General features: G+C 41.9%; 4 protein-coding genes and 1 non-coding gene across 5 annotated transcripts; all 5 read right to left on the minus strand.

Moving 5' to 3' along the window:
* Positions 1-1701: 1701 nt before the first annotated feature.
* On the minus strand, positions 1702-11511 carry LOC115686132 (protein TIC110, chloroplastic-like). Its single transcript, XM_030611331.2, has 15 exons — positions 10980-11511; positions 10565-10624; positions 10278-10401; positions 10104-10172; positions 9892-9990; positions 9563-9629; positions 9098-9162; positions 8914-9008; positions 7843-7970; positions 7654-7754; positions 7322-7538; positions 6904-7058; positions 4332-4457; positions 2256-3227; positions 1702-2125 (listed from the first exon to the last, which is right to left on the minus strand). Exons 1-15 carry the CDS (start codon positions 11465-11467, stop codon positions 1883-1885), a joined length of 3009 nt encoding a protein of 1002 aa, XP_030467191.2. The 5' UTR covers positions 11468-11511; the 3' UTR covers positions 1702-1882.
* A 2750-nt stretch (positions 11512-14261) lies between these two features.
* On the minus strand, positions 14262-15400 carry LOC130138802 (protein RGF1 INDUCIBLE TRANSCRIPTION FACTOR 1-like). The gene is made up of 3 exons (XM_056313935.1): positions 15206-15400; positions 14875-15096; positions 14262-14620 (listed from the first exon to the last, which is right to left on the minus strand). The coding sequence occupies exons 1-3, from the start codon at positions 15398-15400 to the stop codon at positions 14438-14440; spliced, it is 600 nt and encodes a 199-aa protein (XP_056169910.1). The 3' UTR covers positions 14262-14437.
* Positions 15401-16126: 726 nt separating this feature from the next.
* Positions 16127-18146, minus strand: LOC115685765 (oxygen-evolving enhancer protein 1, chloroplastic). Its single transcript, XM_030610880.2, has 2 exons — positions 17804-18146; positions 16127-17044 (listed from the first exon to the last, which is right to left on the minus strand). Exons 1-2 carry the CDS (start codon positions 18035-18037, stop codon positions 16286-16288), a joined length of 993 nt encoding a protein of 330 aa, XP_030466740.1. The 5' UTR covers positions 18038-18146; the 3' UTR covers positions 16127-16285.
* A 2512-nt stretch (positions 18147-20658) lies between these two features.
* On the minus strand, positions 20659-20756 carry LOC115688372 (small nucleolar RNA SNOR75). The gene has a single exon (XR_004006571.1). It is a non-coding gene; the product is annotated as a small nucleolar RNA SNOR75 (small nucleolar RNA).
* A 1037-nt stretch (positions 20757-21793) lies between these two features.
* On the minus strand, positions 21794-23528 carry LOC115686821 (cold-regulated 413 plasma membrane protein 2-like). Its single transcript, XM_030612235.2, has 4 exons — positions 23086-23528; positions 22859-22966; positions 22348-22418; positions 21794-22187 (listed from the first exon to the last, which is right to left on the minus strand). Exons 1-4 carry the CDS (start codon positions 23511-23513, stop codon positions 21934-21936), a joined length of 861 nt encoding a protein of 286 aa, XP_030468095.2. The 5' UTR covers positions 23514-23528; the 3' UTR covers positions 21794-21933.
* Between the last annotated feature and the right edge of the window lie 705 nt (positions 23529-24233).

The following is a 24233-nucleotide window of genomic DNA, read 5'->3' on the forward strand; positions in this document are numbered from 1 at the left end:
AGACATAAAGCACACAACTCGAGATGAAAAATCAATTTGATAATTCATTTCCATCTTATCCCAGACAAGGACTCGACAATTTTTTTTTCTAGATTTTTATTTGGTGCTATGGTGCGACAACATTAGATATCCACGTCACGTTATAAATTCAAAAATTCCCTACTGTGAGGGAAATGGGAAGGCCACATCATCCTTGCGTTTCGACGATTATTATATTTATTTTCGCTATAATTATTTTGTACATTATTTCAATATTTTATGCATATAAAATGGTATTTATTTTATTTTTTCGAAAAAGAGAAAAAGGGAACCGAAAAGTGCAAATAAAGTTGGTTCTTGTCACTTCCATGAAAGTTCCTAACTTGGGACTTTTGATCATTGTACTTGACCAGTTGTGCTGATTCACGTGGACTACACTGTGGAACCTATGCCAAAATAATCCACTTTTGGCTAACTATTATTACTTTCTATATATTTATTTTTAATAGTGAATAAATACAAATTAAGAGCACCTCCAAGTTTAACTAACCATAACTAATTAAGCTAATTAATTCGACTAATTCTTCACGTGCAATGGATTAGAGTAGCTGAAACCCGAAACGGGGCTCATGCTCAACAAATTGTCTTCCTCTAATCGTGTTTTTCTCTTGGGATCCATCGTATTGAAATATGTCTCGAGTTTCTGGTCAAAATTAAAGGGCGTGACGCCTCGCCGACCATAGAACAATTTGGGACCAAAAGGGCGAGAAGATCAGTGTTCGGTGCTCAAAGGAGCTAATTGAAAGTATAACCAAGAACGGGCCACCGTTATCTTTTTTGTCCAAATGATACGAAGTGACAGATGACGCAGCTAACAACCCCGACGTATTGACGTGATACATCGACGCGACGCTTTTTCTTATGAAAAATTAATATAGAGTTGTCGGTCTTTAAATAAAAATCAGTTTTTTCGTATGAAAGAAAGGGTCCCACGCTATTTTTGACTAAACCTCCATTTTTGTAGAAAATTTTAATTTTTAATTCTCTGTCCTCCGTTTTTTTTGTTTCCCTCAATTGATTCCAAAACCACGCCCCAGAAAAGGCCATGATCAAATCTGAAAAAGTTCAAACATCCCACCACAAGAATGCAAAGAGCCATCGATTTGTAAACGCCCAAAAGAAAATATAGAGACTGGTCTCCTCCAGCTTTCTTCTACTCCTTTTGCGTTAGAAATGTGGAAAGTGAACCAGAAAGTTGCAGAGACAATGACCTTCTGGACCCAGAGAATCCGACCGTCGCAACTGCAGCGCTCAGACTCGAGCAATACCCAAGCTGATGCATTGGACAAAGCCTGTCACCATGCAAGCTTTGCTCTGACAACTAGGGATCTCCCACGGCCTCGGCCACGCGACCCAATCTAGTCCGGATCCGAGGTCGTCGGACCTCATCTGGACCAGATCTGAAGCCACAACCGTTGCCGACCTTTGATCCAATAGTCATGACGACGGGGATGCAATCGGAGAGGGGCAACAATCACTATCCTTTTAAAATCCAAGATTCTATGTTCGAAGATTTTAACAATTCAAAATGTTGGATCGGCGTCATTAACCACACCTCAGCTGCCACCTAGGATTGTTTGGACCGAAAAGATAACGGCCACCATTTTAATCCCTCGATTAAAGAATACGTGATCTCTCTATTATTTTATTTTTTTTCAGATATTTGAAAAGCGAGACCATTTTTTCCTGTATAGCAAGACTTGGGGAGTGTTGTGAGGTGTGACCATATTTTACAAGGGTCTGCTACTTCTGCTACGTAAACATTCCAAAACTACTATCTACCTTGTGAGAGCAGATAAAAACTGAGCCAATCATCGGATGCGAGAAGACATTACCGCACTACTCAGAAAGCAAAGTCTTCCTCGTCTGCACCGATTTGGATTACTCTGTCTCCCATCTCTCGAATAGCCACCGCGGTCGAGTCGCTGATGCCGAGCAGATACTGCAATCTGGATAGTTTCTCTGGAGCAGGCTCGCTCTTCATGTATATAGCAAATAAGTCGGCCAGCTCTTCCGGGACTTCCCACGACAGCGGATTTGCGGGTACAGCTTTGTCGCAAGCGAGCAGATCGTTAAGCGAGGAAACCTGCAGGAATGATTGATTGTGGCTTACTGATAATGTAAAGCTTAGCATCCGGACTCTTTCTAAAGTAACTCGGTCCACAAGACAAATTGGTAAAAAGTAGAGAGTGAAAAAGGACTTCTTATCTCCATACCGCTCCTTTTTGGTTCCTTTGTCGTAACAAGGCTACAGCCTGAATAAGCGAATTTGACAATCTACTTCGAGCAAGCTCGTGAACCACCTCCCTCGCTTTCTCAGCATTAATATTCAGGTCTGCTGGGATTTTCTCATAGACTTCCTCCTCATCAAATTCACCGGTCCCGGCAGAGAAAATTTCATCCACGGTTTTCTTGAAGAGGTTCTCCCGCAAGCTCTCAGATATCATGCTGTCCAAATCTACGCTCGCCTCCTTGAGTTCTCTTATCTGCTTTATGTTGAGCCTCCCCTGACTGACGGCAGTTTCTATTGCAGCTGCCATTTTTGTAGTTGTAATGCTCTTGATTACTTTCTGAGCATATTGTGGAGGCAAGCCAACTTGCTTCTGCACCTCATTAAGCTGCTCAATCCTAGCTTTTGTCAGCTGACCATCAGCCAGTATCACCTCTGCTTGTTGCCTGAATGCCTGCTCAGCAAGACTTCGGTGAACTTCCACAATCTCCTTAGGGGTCAAACCAAGGATACCACGGAGCTGGTTTAGCAGTACATATTCAGAGTCATCCTTTTTTGTTGTGATTTGCGCCCCGAATGGGATATTGGTGACTTCTCCTGTTAGGCAGAACAGCAGATAGGTTTTATAGAGGTCAGTCCTATCCCTCTCTGGAAGATCGTCTTTCAGATTGATCTCTGTTTGGCCTTGCTTTCCTAACTTGGCTGTAAGTTCTCTGCTGGGTCTTATCTTTCTAAGGGTCTGGAGGGACTCCCATTCCTCATCCTCTTCAATTTGTCTTTCTACCTCCTTAGCAGCCTCTTCGGATACAGTTTCAGGTGATTCCCCTTTTATGTCTGCCACCAGTTCTGTAACGACCAACGTATTGAAAGCAATCATCTTCTTAAGCTCCCTCGCAGATTCAGTACGATTCTGAGCTGCCCGTGCTCGTTTAATGTAATTTATGAAAATCTTTCTGACCTGCATAGTTATGAGACAGCAGAAGGTTATGATTGCCTGAAATAAATCAACCAATGTACTTCTTTTCGTCCTAGACAATACATAACCAAAAGATAGATTTTCAATCCTTGAAACAGTGCAAAAAAAAAATCCTTGAAACAGTGCAAGTTCATATGCTTGCTACATCAACTTGCATGCACAAGACTAATACAAATCTCAATAGCAGATTTTACGGCAAAATAGCAAGAAGTGCTAACCGATATGAAGGTCATTCAGATTTAGTCAGCTTTGTATGAATTCTTAGTCGGAACATTTATATCTCATCTGACCAGCGTGAACCTTGTGGAAAAAAGTAAGGTTGCTCCTCTGTGGCCTCCCAAGATGTATATCAAAGAAAAAAATACTTTCGATCTGGTTTTGCCACAAAATCTTTTCCTCAAAAGGATTGACATTCATTATATATGTAGCTACATACTCGAGCATGGGATCTGTCAGATCCCGCCCAAGGAGGAGAAGGTGGGCGTAGATGGCGACTTATATCTTGAGCATAGATTGCATTCATCCTCAAAAATTAAATGTATGACTCCCAAACAGTTTTATAGAGCACCTATCCATCTATGTCGGCATTGGTTATAAGTTTAACTTGTCCCAAGTATACTAATCTCTTTACAAGTTAAAAGCTCCTCTTGTAAAAGACAGCCATTTTTAAACTATATGGAGAAGCAAAGGCCAGCACATCCAATTAAATCACCGTAAAAATATCTTATCATCACTCACTTGCACATGCACCTCTCAAAACTTATTACCCCCATTTGGAATATCATCCTATAAGCATGACTTGAAAAGTCATTGCAAGTTATAAGACTTGAGTTTTAGATGAGGTGGATAATCGTACCATCATACTATACATAGAAAGTAATGCCATTTAAGATTGATCCCAAATTCTCTGCAACCATGATTTTATGCACTTAAGATACTAAAAGGAAACTCAGTACCATTCCTAGGTTGGTTAGTCGCACAAACACATTTGAAACATTCATATTGATGTCCAGTCACTCTCATCAATTTCCTGATGGAGAGAAAGTTACAATTCAACCAAAAACAATAGTAAAGGAAGATACTCACAGCTGTGCTGGCAATAGACATGGCAGCCTCCCTTGTCAAGCGCAAGCCAAGAGCTGCTTTTCTCACTGATTTTTTCACTTCAGCATCATATCCATCAACACCTGAGGCAATCGCATCCTTCACAACCTGGATCCAATAGTTCAATTAGTCAGCGAAGAAAAAAGATACAAGACGATGATTGTCTCCATTAACCTAAGACATGGGAAAAATATGTTCCTGACCATTGTGGATAAATTGAGGGCTTTCCTTGTCATTGCAATAGAAAAAAAATTTACATTTAGAGGTACTCGGCATTTCACATGCTCGGAAGCCGCCATACCTTCTCTGTGTAAATAGACAAGAACTAATCCACTTTTGTTTATGTAAAACATGGTTTTTGAGCCAAACTTTAGACTAAAACATGTCCAAGATCCACACATCCAACTTTTATAATCCTTTGCAATTAAGTTAACTAAATCATATATACAAGGAATCTGAAATTATTCACATTGAACAGGCCACATTGCTCATTGATTTGTTGAAATACCCTGCAGAAGGTGGTGCAAAAGCCCGATTGAATTCATACAAAAATGGCTAAAGAGCCCAATTCAAAGGAACAAAACAAAACTAAATAAAGTAATGAAAAAACTTCAATATTCAGATTCAGTTTAGGCAGGGAAGCAACTATAATAAAGCATGATCTAATGTTTTAGCCGGAAAATTACCATCTTCAAGCAAGCTACAGATAAACCTAAGTTCCAGTCTTCAGAAACTTAGGGCGCGTTTGGTAACGCTTCTGTTTCTCTATTTTTCTGTTCTTCTGTTCTCTGGAACAAAAAAAGAACATAAATCCGTTTGGTAACGCATTTTATTTTTCTATTTCCTAGAATAGAAAAGTGGCCAAGAAATAGATTTGGAGCAGAAATAAGAAGTAGAAAAATCTACTTCTTTGTTCCTAGAAATAGAAATAGAAATAGAAAGGTCCGGTCCTCAAGCCGCAACCTCAGCTCCTCCTCCATCCTCCGTCGTCTGCCAACCGTCTCAAAGCACCGGTCCGGTCCATTCTCGGCGGAAATAATAAAAAAATTATAAAAAATTAATTAAATTTAAAAAATTTAAAAAAATTCCAAAAATTCATAAAAATCAGAAAAATTCTCAGAAAATCCATAAAAATCAGAAAAACTCAGAAAACCCATAAAAATTTGCAAATTTCCGAAATTGAAAAAATTAAAAAAAATTCATAAAAAGCTTTCTGGAAAATAAAAAGAGACAAATTTCGGGAAAGTAAAAAGTTTTAATAAACTTTTCCACAAAAAAAAACAAAAATAAAAAAATTCACATAATAGCTTAGAATAAATTAAAAAATTCCGAAAATTCATAAAAATTAGAAAAATTTCAGAAAAATCCCATAAAAAATTAGAAAATTAAAAAATTCCCAAAATTCATAGAAATCAGAAAAATTCTCAGAAAATCCATAAAAATCAGAAAAACTCAGAAAACCCTTAACTATTTGCAAAATTCCGAAATTGAAAAAATTAAAAAAATTTCATAAAAAATTTTCGGAAAAATAAAAAGAAATAGATTTAGGGAAAGTAAAAAATTTTAATAAATTTTACCCCAAAAAAATATTAAAAAATTCACATAATGGCTTAGAATACCTATGGCCACCCACTTTGAGTGAAATTTAAATTTTTGAGGTGCCCAAGTGGTATTTTTGAAGAATCCTTAGTTTAGGGATTAAAAGGGGTTTTAAACCCCTAAAAAGGATTAGACAAACCAATAAATCATGCGTATTGGTTTTTTTCATTTATAACTTGTACTTATAGTTAAATAAAAGATATAGATTTGAATGCAAAAAGTTGGGAATAGAAATTTTGTGCAGTTACCAAACGCATTTCTGTTCTTTTTCTATTCCAGGAATAGAAATTTTGTGCAGTTACCAAACACATTTCTGTTCTAGAAATAGAAATTTTGTGCAGTTACCAAACGCATTATTTTGCTCAGAAACTCTTCCAGGAAATAGAAATAGAAAAAACTATTTCTGAAAAGAAATTGTTCCCAGAAATAGAAACGTTACCATATGCACCCTTATTCGCCGGTTTTAATGTGTTTCAATTTCTGGTCAACTAGATTGTTTGGAAGTTTGCTTAAGCTAGACTCTCCTTTTACAATTAATCACCTCAAAGCCATTGAAAATCTGAAGAGCTAAATACACTTGGGACAAGGTCACAACATTCGCTCACTCTGCGGCTGAAGGAAAACAACCTCTCAGAGCGCCACTCTCCTTGCATCTATATATCTTAAGATGATAATTTCGGATATTAAACTTCTTAATGACTACCTAAAACCTACAGGCCATACTTTGGTCATATAAATGACAAAATTTTCAATGCAATATGGTAGTCTTCATATTAAATGAAGTTCCAAAGCATACAAAGACTTCCGTCAAACTGCGAGTGTTGCCCATCGAATTGGAATGTAAAAACACAAATTGTGTGTGTAGAAATTACAGTATGCAAATTACAAGCAAAAATGTACCAAGTAGAAATAACACTAGAGAAACAGGAATTCATCAGAGGAGACAGAAATTTACCTTCTCAAATAAACTGCCACATATACTGGAGTGAGCTGCTTCAACAGTCTGCTGAGGGATACAGAGCATAACTCGTATTCTTAGCAACGCTTTAACATCCTCTTCACTCAGTTCTCCATCAGCAACACACAGCTGAAGCTTCTGCCGGTAAATTTCTTAATGTGAAAATGAAAGAGGATGCTATCAATACTTTGGTGAGACAATGGTATACGTGACACAAGACACTAATATCATAAGAATTTTAGTCCTAACTAGTTAAGAAAATTGTCCCATATATGCCAAAAGGACGTTTTGTTTATTTTCTATTCAATAAAATTCTTCTTTTCGAACTTCTTATGGGATTAGAAGATAAGATGAACACACACACACATCATACAGGGCATGGGAATACTCCAAAAATAGGAATCAATGAATATACCTTCATGAATTTCACTGGCCTTCTGAGGATCAAAGTGTAACTCTTGACATAGATTCTGGAGGAATGCCGCTTTGCTATCTGCAGCTTCCAATTCACCACCAGTAAAGGCAAGTTGAAGTCGTTTACGATACACCTTTGCAGATACATCAAGCATGATGGCTTCAGTCTCGCGTTTTCCCAAACCAAAGATATTCCTCAGTTGACTCAAGGCATCAAGCTATGAAGAAACAACAGAAGAAAGGTTATTAGGAAGCAAAGACAACTTCAGCCGGGTAATATACAACAAAGGCAGGTAAGAGGCAGACAATATTTTAATAGTAAAAAACCCATACCTTGCTCTCCTCCAGTCGACCACTTGAGAAAGACTCTGCAACATATGCTCGATAAAGTATCTTCAAGTCATCCATTTTTCGGTCAGTGTCGTATTCACCACCTGAGGTACAAGAAGAGAAGTAGTAATACATGACTTCCATGAAAATACACTTCTTCGCCAATAAAACCAAGATTTAAAGGTTCCTCACCAAGTAAGGAAATTGGACCAATCCCACGAACAAAGTGATCAGCATTCGGATGGTTCTTTAATGAGACAAGCAAATTGTTAAATGCTAGTATCTCATCTAGCTGTTCTACAACTTGACTGACTGCCGTCCTGGATAATCGAAATATATAAGATGATGACAAGTAGCCTTTAGGCAAAGCTAATCAAATAAGCAAGCACCATTCAATTCCTAAACAACAAAACATTTGACATTGATTCCATCATAACTATGATGGCAACTTTTCTTGAAATTCTCAGTTAATTGACTTATTCTGTCAGGATGGATCTAGAAGAAGCATTTCTTTATTTTTTGTTGAGAAGCAATAGATTAGTAGCTGATTTTTTTTTTCTAGCAAACGTATGATGGAGAATTTTTTATGAAATGAAAAAATCATTCTTTTCAATCATTATATGGATGCGACTCATTCAATAATCTTTTAAGTAGGAGAATGGCTCTTGACTTTATAGGACTATAAACACCTTATAATTCTTTCCTCAAAACTCTCTCAAAAGCTAATCGAGTGTAAACGTTTATGGATACTTAATGTTACTAAAATAGCTCTAAATCCAATAGTAAATACAATTTTTCCATTTACACAAAAGTAAATTATTTCCAAGTTTTTTTTTTTTACTCACAAGAGATGGAGAAGCAAAGCACCAAATGCATGTGTTTTTTAAATCTCCAACTCCTGCTTCGTTATTTCCCCAAATTGGACATAACATCACTCACTTCACCTCTTATTCATAATTAGAAGCACCATCACTGAAAGATTTAACTCTTAAATTGGATGCTTTTACTACAGATTCCACACTACTTCCTTCAACTTTGGAATTTCAAAAGACTTGAAAATTTTAGGGAGGGACAAGACTTACGGATATATTTGTAAAGTTCTTTCCCGTATTTGGGGCCCACAAAGAAATTTAGAAAGTTGGCGTGGGGGTACCCCCCCACCCCCTGTTGTTTAAATTTGTCCCATGCTGAAAATATTTAAAGAACTCAAGAAACATCATTTACAGACAAAGGATACAAAGGGAACTTGGGCATGGGACATACGCTGGTCTTGTTCTTGATTTCACCACATTCACAGCTGCCGAGACATTTTCCTCCACAAGTTTCCTCATATGTTCCTTAAGCAAATCTTCGGCAAGCTGCACTAACCAATAAAGTGCATGGAAGAGATGCCACCAAAATACTACAGCAAATCAAATCTATCTATGCAGAAGACAAATGAAGTTACCTCATCAGAAAGTCGATAAGATAGTTGCACTTCTCGAAGATTTTCAAGCTGCTCCGCTTTGAGATCTAACACAGATATGAAACTTCTACTTATAACTACAAAGAACTATGTTCAACTCTAGCAAAGCCCAACATCAACTACAATAGGCTGCAATCACAAAAAGCAGTTCAAAGTCCAAGTTTTATTGAATATGCCTTGATATAAACTGCTATAACCAGGTTGATAAGCAGATGAAACTCCAGGGTTGATTGAATTAAGCCTTAATATCAACTACTACAACTTAGTTAAATTGCAAAGTCCATGATACAAAAACAAACATTTTTTTCTAGTGAACAGCAACCTCTCTCATCGCCATAATCAAAAAAAGGTACGCTTATCTTATGTCCAAACCAACAATGTTAGCCTAGTTTCGTTGCTAAAGGACGAAATTTTCATTTTTGCAATGAATCATATAATTATACACACCTCTTCCGATTGCTTTTAGCTTGGACACATACAACCTCTGTGCATTATCACGAACAGCAACCTCAATCTGCATGCACACAGATACATAACAGATTCACTGAATAAGCTAAATATGACAGATATATTAATAGATCCTCATGTCATAAGTATGATAATAAAAGCACAGTTTGGATAGGCTAGAATAACAGGAGGAGATGAGTCTTGTTATTCAAAACTCTAAGATCAGACTTCTAACCAACCTTGCAACACGAAAATAATCGCGTAAGTTGACATTGCCTAAAGAAATGACTTATACCCAAGCAGACATTGCCTAAAAAAATGACTTATACCTGCGCATCAGTAACTTTGAATATGCGCTTCCAAGGTAAAAGGAAACTTGACGCTTCTCCAAACACAAGCGTGGAAACATATATCAGCTTTTGAAATGCCTGTACTGAAGAGGAACCAAAAGTGATGAAGTTCTATACAACACTCTTGAAAAAGTATCCAAGTTGCCGGCTAATGTGTTTGTAGAGGAACTACAAGAATTCGGATTCCATACCCGACGCTGCTCCGCATCAGCTTCGCGATCCCCAGTTTCAAGCCTTTGCCTGAAAATACGCCTACCAATCTGGAGGACACAAGTGGACCCGATTGCAACCAGACATTACTCCATCATGCTTCCCATGCTAATTTGATATTCTTAAGCAGTCACAAGTAGCTAGAGCAATGGTACCTCCATATGCATGGCTGCCGCCTCCGGATCATCAATTCCCAGAGCACTCTTAAACTTAACAATTTTATCGACTTCATCTCCTTTAAGTTCTTCGTTTCCAGGAGGAAGGACGGATGAGACAAACCTGCACAAGACATATCATATGCAATTCAACCAACTGAAAGTCAACTACAACCCAAGCCAGCTTCATCTGATATTTTAAACCTGCGTACGATACAGAGAAATCAAAAGGAACAGATGCCCTTGAAGCACAATAGATGCATGATTAGTTCATTGATTTAGCTCACCTGAGGTACAAATCACATAGCTCAGCATTGAAGGCCTCATCTTGTTTGCTCACGCCGTACCTGACAGATTAGACGTTAAAAATATAACTAGCTTATGAAATTCAAACACAATTAAAGCACAACAATCACATTAAGAAATACATTGATCATGCTGCTTTTAGGCACCGGTACAGACATTTTCCGATCAGTATCTTGTAACTAAATTAGTGAATTAGAAAGTTGAACTCTAATCCCACTGATACCCAAATGAACTACAGGGAGAAATGTGATCTCTAGTACAAGTTCGACTAGTTGACTAAAATCAGGGCCTCCCACAAGCTAACGTGAATCCATGTTGAGAACAGAAGTCACCGGAGAAGGCAAAAACCGAAACAGAGCAGCGATCAAGAAAGTATATATTGAGAACGGAACTGACCTGTTAGCAATCTGTTCTATGTCCTCTTTCCGAACCGCCTGAGGATCGTCGCAGCCGGCGACGTAGTTATGCAAATCGGCAGCGGCAACCTCAGGCTCGCAAGCCCTCACCGCGTACGCCGCGGCGCCACCGGCCGCCCCGAGCACGGCGGCCCCGCCGAGGGCGGCATTGCGAGAGCCGCCGAAGCGGAGGCCCAGCCGATACCCAGCGGCGAGCGCGCCGGCCACCACGATCGCCGAGGCCGCCAACCGCGCGGGCGGGGGGAAGTTCTTGACGAGGGGTTGGAGGCCGGCGAGCTCCCTCGGGCCGCCGAAGACGTCGGGGCCGCGCGACGGAGAGGAGGAGGAGTCGGCGTCGGCGTCGGCGTCGGCCCGCGGCCGGTCGAGGTCGGCGGAGACCGCGAGGCGGCGGCGGCGGCGGAGGCGGGCGGAGGAGAAGAGGTTCGAGGGGAGGGAGAAGGGAGAGGGATTGAGGAACGCGGAGCTCATCGTCGTTCGGCGGAAGAAGAAGAAGAAGAAGCTACTCTATCGAAGCTGCTTCCGATATCAATGGAGGAGGATTGGAGAGGAGGCCCGCAGATAAGAGAACCGGGTTCGCAGTCCGTACGCGGTCGAACCGGCGGTGAGGGCGGAGGGATGGGTAAGCGAATCCGACCGGTTTAACTGTTCGCGGTACGAACCGGTTCGGTATGCGGACTGCGTTTTGCATTATGATTAATGTAGAATTTGATCCTTGAACTTTTAATTTGTTTAATGTAATCCCTAAACTTTGGCCAAATATTCAATGTGATCCCTAAACTTTTAATTTTTTTAATGTGATTTCTGAACTTTTGGTACATGTTCAGTTTAGTCCTTGAACTATATGAAAATGTACCATATAGTCCCTGAACTTGAATTAATAGAAGTACTACATTGAACATTTTTATAAAGTATAAAAACTATATTGAACATGTACCAAAAGTTCAGGGACCACATTAAATAAATTGAAAATTCATGGACCCTATTGAATATTGGGTTAAACTTCAATGACTACATTGAACAAATTAAAAGTTCATGGATCAAATTGCACATTAAACCAAAATTCAAGAACTGTTTGTATCATTTTCCCTTTTGCATTTTGTCTGGGAGCAGTGATTGCCTTCCGGACGGATTTGAAGGTACTGCCTCCGATCTCCGGCTAGGACTGGCCAACGGGCCGGGCCGTGCCGAGCCTAGGATCGCTCCTGAGCCCGTGCCCGGCCGGCTCAATCTGAAAACGATGGGGTCTCAATGTTCAATGTCGGACTCATATAAGTGACCCTTGTTTCCAAGAAGATCTCGCAAAGTTTTGTATTAATCCGGCCCCCTCTCCTCTTCCACGTTTCCTCACCGATAAATTGTCACTTTCCTCCCCGCTCTTGTTGTTTGAACCGAACATCAATCTCGTTGCCCCCCCGTCGTTGCATTTGAATGATCCGATCGTGATCTCCATCCCACAATGGACGATAACCATCTCCGAACGGACGAAAGTGCCACTGCACCCCTGGCTAAAACACGTACGAGTCTTTCACCGAGTTCCGGGAGCCCTCCGTGCCCGATCCGACCGAGCAACGACAACAATTCGACGGCGTGGAGACACGACAAGCGAACTGCAAGGGCGAACGCCGCAAGGCCCCCCCGGCTCCACAGAGTAGATTCGAGGTCTTACCCATTAAGTGCAAACCGCGCTACAACCACATCTCAAGCCCGTTGTACGATCAACAAACACAAGAAACTACCAGCACTGTGCCAACCAAAACAAAGCCTCGCGAGGCCCCGTCCCGTTCGGGGCAAGTAAAATGATTGTTATGAATCTTTAGTAGCATAATTATAACGAATATAATAAAAAAAAATTCCCGCCGTGCCGACGCATCTCGCCTCGTTCGCACGAGGCACGGGGCGGTGGCGGGGGCAAAGCTCCGCCTCCCCAAGCGAGGACGGGGTATGAAATGTCCCGAGCTATGCTCATCCCTAGCTTCCATAACCACGTACCGGTGAAAACACCACCGCAGATATCGTAGTTGTTGTTAATATGTGCATCTTAGATAGACTACGTTTTTCTTTTTTCTTTACAGTCACGCTGGTGGTCTACCCGGATGTATTCAATACATTAGATCGACCCCTCAAAGGAACAAGGGACTAACATAAGAGGGACTTGTCTCCGGTGTCAAACCTTAGTTTTTTTTAAATCAAACGTTGATGTACAAAGCTAGTTGGGATAACAACACAAACAATTCTTGAACTTTAGTCCAATGTGTAATTTGGTCCTTGAACTTTTAATTTGTTCAATATAATCCCTGAACTTTAGCCTAATGTTCAATTTGATCCCTGAACTTTTAATATATTCAATGTGGTCCCTTGACTTTTAGTACATGTTCAATTTAGTCCCTAAACTATATAAAATGTTCAATGTAGTCCCTGAACTTGAATTAATGAAAGGACTACATTAAACATTTTCAAATAGTTCGGGGACTAAATTGAACATATACTGAAAGTTCATGGACCACATTGAACACATTAAAAGTTTAGGGATTAAATTGAATATTAGGCTAAAGTTCAGGGACTACATTGAACAAATTAAAAGTTCAGGAACCAAATTGCACATTGAATCAAAGTTCAGGGACTTTTTATGTCATTTTCCCAAGCTAGTTTTGTTACCAATTTCGATTGCAATTTGTCAAGCTTTCATCTACATAAAATCAGTTAATTCATTTGGTTCTATGAACTCCGTTTGTTTCGCAGAAATTGATTAATTAAAAAAACATTCTAGATTAAATCGGTGTATGAGTTTCTCAAGAAATTTTGCGATAGCTTCAATTGTATCATCAAATCGGTGTTCTCTATATTAGAGATAATATAAAAGAGTATCATGTAACAGATTTGATCCGATGATTAGTAAAGCGATTGAATGTTAAAGTCACGAGATACTCACGTTATTGCATTACATATGAACAAAACTAACACGGTATGAGGACTATGCCATTACAATTACCGCCGGTGCGATTGGCGTCCGTGTCTGCAAAGGAATTAGTTTCGCTCGACAACCCCTGAATGCTCCCTTCATTGCTCAACACATGATTGAAAATAACATGATACAAGGACTATGATCATGCAATCACGGTTTATGCGCAAATTAATTTGCTATTTACATGGTGATAAGTGATTGTGGCATGCACGCAGTAAAGAGATGGAGGAACTTCAATGCATGAAAACTGGAAACCCTTCACCAAACACAGTCAAAAACCTAATGTTATTGCTCGCTTGCTGGTAAGAAAAACACTACTTATCAGATACCCTTCTTTCGTAGGAAAAGAGGAGAGCTCAAATTCCCTAATGAAGAAGGGTTCGAGCAGTTCCGACGACCTACATCGGCACAATAATTACGTGCCAAATTTAAAGGAAATTAACCGTTCTTCGAGTTCCGGTAATGTTTTTACTGATCTAAAAGAGGGGAGACCTCCGGGGTGTGGATTGCTTTCTTGGACGTTTCCTGAAAGATTGACCTGGAACGATCTGCTTCGGAGCGTCGCTAGGCCTCTCGCCGTCTGTCATCTCCAGCTTCCTCTTCGCTTGATTCAAAGCTTCTGCTTTCTTCTCTTCAATCTTCTCCAAAACAGCCTTCACCTGCAGAAATCGATTTATGTACACCAGCCAAAAACTGTTTTATGTGGAGGGTATGATGTCAACGGATGGCTCGTGACGGAGTTGCCAAATATTACCTTATAAGGAAAACTTCAACTATGCAAAACCCTAGTTTCCCGCCTCATAAGAAGAGTAAATGCATTGAAAACTACAGTCTTGTTCATAACCATACTTAAGAATAAGGAAAGCTGAGTACCCGTGCTATGAAACGTGATGGACGGCAAAATTTCACTTACTTTGCATTCCACTGAGCAGAAGTTGCTGGGGGCTAAGATCTTGTACTGGCAAGTCTCGCACTTAACGTCGCCGATGGGAGAGCCCGAGCGATGGACCCCTCCTTTCTGATTGACATAGACGATTGGCCGCCGGTTGATCGTGTACTGCTGGATGCCGGACGCATCCCACACTTGCTCCAGGTCCTCTTTTCTGAATGCCGCCACTCCCGAAGACTTGTATGCCTAAGTTTTCCGATGTTTTTTTACCGAGATAAAGAGTCAAGGATCAAGATGCACTTTTCTTAATGAACTTGTGGTCATAATGCTGCGAAATCTAAGAGAGTTTAATTACCGTCAAAATTGAGTGCCCTTGACTTTTGTGATGCTGCTCCATGCGATCTTCGCAAACGATGACCATGCAGGCTCTGCAGTAGTATTTGGCAGGCTTCGAGCAGTTGTCCTCGCAGGAATCGTAGAATTTGCTGGCGGCGAACATCCGCTCCAGCCACATCGGAACGCTGGTCTTTTCATCTTCCGAACACTCCATTGTTTCAAGCACCGTAAGGTTTTCTTTCCTTCCTTCTCTTTTCTTTGGCTTTATTGAAAGTAACAAACGGAGCAAACGTATTTTCTTTGGTGATTCGAAAAAGGAAACTAATTAGAAGATTCAAATGGGAAACTATCTCAAGATTTATGGTATATGTGAAGTCGAGAGATTACTATCAGTTTCAGAAGCGGGTCTATTTGAGGATTCTCACTTTAAGTCAAATTTGTTACCTTCTCTAGTCTGCGACGGGGGGAGTTGGAAGAAGAATCTGAATGATGATGATCATCATCATCTTTAGGAAAGTGAATACTACAGTATCCGGCGATAAGCTTCTTGCAACTGAAAAACGGTACGGCTCCATTTTAATTGTAATTTTTATTTGCTAATGTCGATTGTTTTATCAGTCAACCCAGTGACATTCGAGAAGAAGATTTGTTTCGCGTACCCACGTTCAGTTACCTCGGCCTTGAAGGATCTTATCTGGTTTATGATAGTGATTATCTCCTGCGATTGGCATGTTGAACAGCACAGAATCTATGATACAGCTCCAATTCTCTTTTACTGCTAGCACATAATTTTGTTTGACACTATAGTATGGAGTTATTGATTAATTGAATCGAATTGATAGTTCCTTTGGAGCCACGAGAAAATCGCAGCCGATTTGATCTGATGACGGTCTAAATATTTTTAAAGCAATTCATAAGTTCATAACAAAATTAATTTGCCTTTGACCTTGAAACTTAGAATGATATTCTTGAAGGAAAAAGGTTAATATACAAACAAGATAATAGTCTTAGCAGCTCACGACTTCTTAGCAAAATCTGAACCCAGAAGTAGATACATTCATTCAACGAACTCATTCAAAGGATAACGATTAAAGCCCTTCTATGACTCGAGCTGAGCATACCAGATGCCCCGGATCTTCACTTCCTTAGGCACCTTAGCTCCCAAATCGGTATCCGATGGCTGAACACTCTCGAACACGCCGATCACCTCTCCTGTCTCGGGCTTGCTCTTGGTCACGCTCAGCGTGATCTTCCCGGTCGAAGACGAGGTGTTCTTGATGTTCTCCTTAGTCAAGTCCTCCTCATCTCCTCTCCCACCGGCGGGCAGAGCCACAGCATTCTCGTACCCGGTGGAACCACCACGGCCCTTGGGGTCAAGGAACGACGAGCCACGGTACGAGGGCACGAGGAACTGCCCGCTGAAGCTTTCAGGCTTCCCGGAGGCCACGAGCTGCTTGATGGTGAAGAGGAAGGGCACACGCTCGCCCCCGGGGAGCTGCACAGTGACGGCGGCATAGTCAATCCCGTCTTTCTCCTCAAACTTGATGGTGCCATCGGAGGAGACCTCAAAGGGGCCCTCAATCTCATCGAGGGTATAGGTGAGGCGGGTCATGAGCTTGGTGTCCTGGAACTCTGGGGGAGCGTTCTTGTTCACGCTCTCGGCTTTCACGGTGAAGGAGGTCGGCTCGAGGCAGAGCTTCTTGGCATTGTACTTGCCAGGCTTGAAGGCGAACGAGTCGCGCCCACCGTCGATGATGGGGCACTGGTTGGCCGTACCGGTCCCCTTGACTTCCATGTAGGTCTTGCTCTGGATCTCATCGTAGGTCAGTCTCTTGGGGATTCCCTCTGCACTGGCACCCTGAGAAAGACCAGAAGCTTTCATCACAACATAACCATCATCTATCTATAAAAGCAGACCGAATTGTGCAAATGAGAAACTGATCGTATTCATGAAATGTTTTATCAGGATCAAAGTTGGAACTTGCATAAAATGTGTTGATTTGCAGGGCAGAGGACTTTGTTTCAATTATACTCTCTTTAAGCAAAGCATTGATCTCGGTTGTTCTGTCTTGTGTCACCTGATGTTCCTTAAACTCCCTACTCAAGAAATGTCCTTGATCAAATCAGTATATGCATCTTGATGGCAGGAATGCTTCAAACATCAAATTAGACGATTCAATTAATCACCGCAGACCTGACGCCTGTACAGCTTCACCATTAAAGCCTATCAACCACATCAAGAACTAATTTCAGCCCACGAACTCTCAGCAGCTAAGGACAACTGCATAGTTTTGCGAGGTGTGCCGGAAAGAGTGCGCGATAACTTAGGCATTTGGAGAAGGTAAACAATCTATCTAGCACAACCCGGCATCGCTATTCGAATGCTTAATGACCTTCTCTAGATGGGGCCCCTGTTTGTACACACAAGGCCTACTCAATCTATTCAATGAAAATCTCCCAATTTCGAGCACCGTCTATGGCCCACACAGCATCAATAGAACACAAAAGGAGCAGAGAGAATAGCAGTAACTACTTCAAGGATATTAACAATTCAACCATATTAGCATTTAAAGATTAGGGGCAACAAAAATTGACAAGTGAGGCTTGATCTCCATACCGAGATGACGAGGGCCGAGGTGGCGAGGGCGAAGCCGGCGATCTTGGTGGCGTCGACGCACTTCTGGGCCAAGTCCTTGAGATCAGCCTGGAGGGAGCAGGTGACCCTGGAGCCAGCACCGCATTCCAGCCCAAAGGCCTTGGATACGTTCTGTGATGACCTCAGTTGCAAGCTGCTCCTCCCCACCTTGGTGGGCTGCATGAGAGTGGCTGCTGCCTGCAGTGAAGCCGCCATTCTCTTCTGTCCTTTTTTTTTATCTTCTTCCCTACTCTCACTCTCACCCTCACACTATCTGAGGAGTTTGTGGGAGGAAGAAGGGCAAAAGGATTGCAGATAAACGAGCTTGAAGATGAGGGTGGGGAGGCAAATTAATCTGGTGGACATGGTTCGGGGAAGATAAAGAGATAGGATAAGGTGGTCTTTGATTGGCTGGTTCATTCAAGGCAATGTATCTGGCTCCAGAGCTTGCCACGCGGCGCTGTCCAAGTGTATGATAAAGATACCTGGGTCAGGAGAGTGTGGATGATGGCGTCCGGATGGAGAATCTCTCTTTGCTATGTTGCTTGAAATTCTCTCTCTCTCTCTCTTTCTCTGAAGGGGCAGCATCAGAATGCATACAATCTGGACTTCAAAATCCGACAGCAACCCTAGTTTAATCTTCATCTTCCCTTGTGTTTAGTGTTTACCTTCTCTTATTCATTTTCATGGAATATACATTTTGAAGAGGAGATCAACTAAAAGCAAATGGAACACATGGGCAAAACAGAATCCAAAGCTCCATATACATTATGTTAGAATATTTAAATAATAAATTACGCGTTCATCAAACAATTTAAGTTTTTAGAACAATTAACAGTGGCCCCACAGGATCTCACTTGGTAGCAGAACGTCCTTAACTTGGGGCTAAAGGCCAGCTTACGTGTAAGGGAGAGTGTCAGAATATTTAAATAATAAATTGAGTATTCCTTTAATAATTTAAGCTTTTAGAATAATTGGTAGTGGTCTCATAAAATCTCACACATTCAATCGAGGGATTTTATATTAGATCTTCCCTGTCATTTCTTTTGTTACTCTTCACTTTAGGTTGTTTATTAAGATCTTAACATATGGAGCAACAAATTGGTATAAACAAACATGGCTTCTTTCTATTTCACTTCTTAGCATACCCCATTTATGTCATTCTAATTGCATTAGCGATAAAAGACATTCTTTTGTTCGAGTAATCCGAATTTGAAATACTGATTCAAAACCCTCTAGATGTAGATTACCAAATCAAACTACATTCTCGAAATTTGTCCTTGGCCAAAAGGCACATATTCTATCCCAATACTCATCCTACTCGATCTAATATGAGCCCACATAATCAAGTTATGAGGGGAGACATAGCTTTGATCGGAGAAAATTGTCCAAAAAGTACTAATCATATTGTACAATGGCCAATTCGATCCTAAATATTTTTATTGTGCCAATTTAGTCATAGATACTTTAACAATTTGCTAATTTAATTATAAATCTTTCGAAGATTTGTCAATTTAGTCATTATGGCTAATTTTAGCTAGAAATCGCTGACATGGCAATCCAGTCATTACCAGTCGTCTTATATGGTACATCCGGCATTTACATGGATGATATTTGCAGTTTTTAAAAAAATTCTGATTTTTTTCCCTTTTTCTTTTTTTCTTTTCTTTCTCTTGTTTATTTTTTCCTTATTTCCCTTCGCCAGTTGCTAACAAAGGTTGCTGGCCACCTGCGAGGGTTTTGTCTTTCCAAGGGTTTCATAATTGGACATCGAACCCATTTCAAGACGCCCTCCTCGGACTTGGCGAGGGTTCCCTTCGCCCCCCCGTGACTAGAGTTCTTTTAACCCATAAACCCCGACTTCAAAAAAAAAAAAAAAAGGCACTCCGACTTCACTTTGCTCCTTATTCTCTCATTTTACTAAGTTCAATGCATTGATCAATTAAAATCATCCAATTTGGTCTAAATTGTTACCGTTAACCGCAAATTTGTATAGAGCCCCATGCCCCCTAGAGTGTTTGGTTACCATCAAAATGTCCCTCAAAGTTTACTCAAAGTTCCCTAGAATTCAGTCATAGAGGCGTTTGTGGCCTTCGGGCCTCCTTCCTCTCAAACGTACAACTTCCAAGCGGGACATCGAGCTGGATTTGGCACCGTGGGACTTAAGTTGCTTCCCAATGTGACGTATAAATTACAATTTAACCAATTTCATTTCGAGAAAAAATGCCCTTTTTAACCTATCTCGAAGACTTTTCCAGCCATGTCCTAAAACTCGAAATCAAAAGCATAAACAAAAAAGCACCAAGAAGAGGTCTTTCAATGAGCTTTCGCTTAACTTTTTCAATGGCAAAGTAGCTTTTGGATTTTGCGTTTACAAAACCAAACCAGACGCATCCGAAGTCTAGGCCGCAGATGAGCATGGGCGAGGGCACGAGATTTAGTCACTTCAGTGCAAATCAAATCTGATTTAACCCAAAAAAAAAAAAAAGAAAGAGCAGCGAATCGCAAACTTCGGTCGTGTGCCTTCAAGTGCTAGATTTGCCAACCAAAGAATAAACAAACGAATGAATAAAAGGAAACAGATGATGAGAGTTCAATGGATTTTTCCGAAGGGGGCAATCAGTATGAGTAGGAGGTTCATTTGTAACATCAACTTGTGTTTATAATCAGATGACAATAAAACTCATCATCACTTTGCAACCCCGAAATCTCTTTTCGCAACCAAAGCAACCCCCACAAAAAAAAAAAAAAAAAAAAAAACGAATACCAGGCAAATTCGGCGAGCAACTCTCTTTCAGGAAAAATCAAAGCAAAAGAAGGAAAGGAAGATCCCGTGTTTCTCTCGGACAAATGCCTCGATTTTGTCGTCACGATGTTTGAAAAGAATGGAATGATCTTATCGGACTCGTCATCGATTCCTTGTTCGTCACTGAGAAAGCGAAACGAAACGACAAAAAGCAGGGAGCGTGTTTCGAAGGAAGGGGGGGGGGGGGGATAAAGAGATGGACCGATGGGAAACGGCGAGAACGGAGCGGAAGTGTTCGCAGATCTTGACCGCGAGCCAGGGCGTTCGCGCTGGCCGGAGTGGCTCAGATCGCGGCGGCGGAGGAGGAGGAGGCGGCGGCGAGCGCCTGGAAAGGGTTGAGGATCGTCGGTGCAGAGGATGTTGGGGGAGACGAGCTCGGTTTATATAGGCCAGGAGCGATCGGCGCGCGCGCTGCTAGGGTTTTTGATCGCTCGTAGAGAAACGAGAGTTGGTGGGCCGGGGCACCGCGAGAAATCGGGTTGGGACTTCTTGTTGGGCCGGACTCGGCCCGATGGGCTTCAATGGGGTTTGGGGGGGTTCCCCTCCCGAGACCCGGATTCCACGGGACCGGGTTGATCTCCACCGTTGATTCGACAGGCCCCCCGCGTGATCAAACTAATTGTGGGACCCACCGGATCGACGGCCGGCCATGGACCCGTGACAATGAGCCGGGCTCGAGCCGAATTCTTGTTTTTTGGTTCCCTCCGTATGGATACGATGAACCCAATATGTTAAAAAAGGCTTAAATTAAAGTCGCAAGGGATGCCAGCGTAACCGTCTTTAAGCTACTATTAGAATAAGAGCATGTCATGAACCACAAATTTTTGAAGGAGTAGACCCCTCACGGCAATTTTCAATTTCTTTTTATGGCTGAAAACAGACGGTTATTCTCACAGTAGATTAAGGACAGTCACATAAACTTTTTCTCGAGTCCCTAATTGATTCCTTTTTTGATTTTTAATCAAACTACCCATCGGAAGGAAAGAAAACTAGCAGGGGGGGCGACATTTCATCGCGGGTTACTAGTCGACGCGTAGGCCCGAGTTTTGGCTATGACACGGGCTTAGTTTCGCACTGCCTTTTTAAGCGTGCACGAGTGTTGTTGCATATAATCCGAGTTCCGTGGAAAGTGAGGCCATCTAAACCACCTCTTGTACACAAGTAAGTAAACCGAGAACCTTGTTTAAAACGAGTCTTTCAACTTTTGGGATCAAGATCACACAGTTCACGTAGTTACAGACATTATAATCAAAGCCAAAAGTGCAAATCGGGGACATAGAGAGGGATTACTAAGGATGGATGATCATTAGAAGAAGTGAATCATGATCGCCCAGACCGGGAACACGATCAGGAGCACGATCCCGAGCGTGTTGGATATCCCGTGCGACTGCGTGAGGGAGTTCCTGAACCCGCCCGACGCGCGGATGTGCTCTTGCAGCAGGTAGCACCCGATGAGAAGGCATATCAGGACTCCGGTCCAGCGGTCTCTCAGCGTGTGCGCGAAAAAGTGGGGCGCCACCACTATGAGCAGGATCAATGAGCCTGGCATCTCCAACCATTCTGCATCCATCAACCAGGAAAAGGAATTATAAGTATGCGAGGCAGTGATCGAATTCCATTACAGATGCCGGTTTAGTAACTCCGTGGTCGATTTTCGTTCTGTCGTATTGTTTGATACGTATAATTTGAACAGCGAACCGACCGAGCCTGATGGATCTACCTGGGAAATGGCGGGGGAAGAAGAGCTTCAGCACCACTGCAGTGAAAGCAACCCATTTGCCGAAATCTTCCCTGTGAAAATCATGGCTTGATAAGGACATACCATCAACAAATATATGCGAGGAAAAACTAACTGGTCTCAAGCTATATATGACGCTTAAAATCAACCTCTTATCGGTAATATCGCGAGACAATGTGACTCGAAAATCATATGATCAGCTGTTTGGCCGTTAGGTTTATGGTTGGCAATGGCATGTCGTTAACATTATTAATCGTGTCGCATCTGTCAAATTTGTTCGAGCGACGTGCTGTAACAAACGCCGATACGGGTCCTTTTCTCGGCATCGCATAATAACAGGTCGATCCATTCAACATACAAGCACAAATAATCTCGGACCGAACCTGCTATATACTCTATGTAATGCATAACGTTCTTGTCACGAATTGCCAGGTCTATGTCAACTTCCAAATGAATTCTCGTGCTATAACAATTAATGCAGTGTGATCATCACCTCAGCATGTGAAACAAGGACGAAGGCAGGCTGAAGAACACGTAAGGGACCAAGAGCGAGGTCAGCATGTTGGTCCTCCAGTTCGTGCGATCCAATATCAACAGGTATCTGCCAAGTTAGTCACAAAACAGACTCGTATGATCGCTAAATCGAACCCGTCGCATGTAAAGAAACAGCGACCACGCATCGCTCAGCAAGGAGAAAGAGAAAGAAACGAAAGAACCGACATGGCGGCGATGGAGGCAGTCCACTTGAGAAAAGCGGTGCCGGAGCGGAGACCACCGAGCCGGGTGGCATGATCGAAGAGCCTCTTAGCAGCAACCTTGAGCTCGTTGATGTCGGAGCTGAGCAGGTCGTCCATGGCCGGATCGGTCCTCATCGCCAGATAATCCATCCTCCCCATTTCGGCACACCGCCGACGAAAGCGAAAAACAAGAAATGCAGATCTTAGAGAACCAAGTTCAGAGAAGAGAGCGACGATGCCGATCACTCTGTAACTGTAGTTGATGGTGGCGAGCGAGAAAAGCAACGTGAAGGGTACAGTAGTTTTGTACGCTTCTTGGAGGGATTGTCGTGGTGTGGGAACCCTGCGAAGGTTCGGATCTTGAACCGTTTCCTGCTTTTGACTGTCGAGTTCAGTGTCCTTCGCCTCCATGCAAATTCGCCGATGAAGGAGGCCTTGTGCACGTGGCGCCTTTGGCTTGGACGACGCCCTCTTATTCAGCAAGGAGCACTGTTTACATGACACGTGGATAATACCAGAAAGTGCGGCACAGATAAGGCGATGTTATGGGACGGACAGAATCAATCACAACGTAAAAACTGCGGGAGAAGTTGTATTTTTTTGTTTAGGGTATGGTGCGAGTACCACTTTTCTAAACTTAGATTAATCGAAAGGTCAAGAATTCGATTATTATAGTTGAAATCCGAGACTGTAGAAGCCTTGTAGGATTGCCAATCGCTGCACTAAGAGTTGGAGAGTCAGCGCATCTCGGAAACTTTGACAGAAGTGCAATGGATCTTCGGTTTAAGGCGCTCTCAATCGCTACACTGAGAGTTGGAGAGTTGATACATCTCGGAAACTTTGATAGAAGTGCAATGGATCTTGGGTTTAAGGCACTCTCATTGCCAAGATTGGATCCGTGCAAGCTGAATTAACCGCTAAGCACTAGCATATACATATGGATATCACGAGTGTTTATTCGCATAATCTAACGATTGTAACTGAATCGAATCTACCGACCCATATGCCTCCGAAGACGGGACACCACGTCAATCATGTAACCGGTGTAGAAAATACGATTCTCCAATGCGAGCCATCCTACTGTTGAATTGCGAACTGGGTTTGGAATTTGGTGTCCTGTATAGAGGACAT

Source organism: Syzygium oleosum, unplaced genomic scaffold (assembly GCF_021117445.2).
Source record: "Syzygium oleosum isolate NSW1041296 unplaced genomic scaffold, Sole_v2.1 Sole_v2.08, whole genome shotgun sequence".
In the NCBI taxonomy this organism is placed as follows: Eukaryota; Viridiplantae; Streptophyta; class Magnoliopsida; order Myrtales; family Myrtaceae; genus Syzygium; species Syzygium oleosum.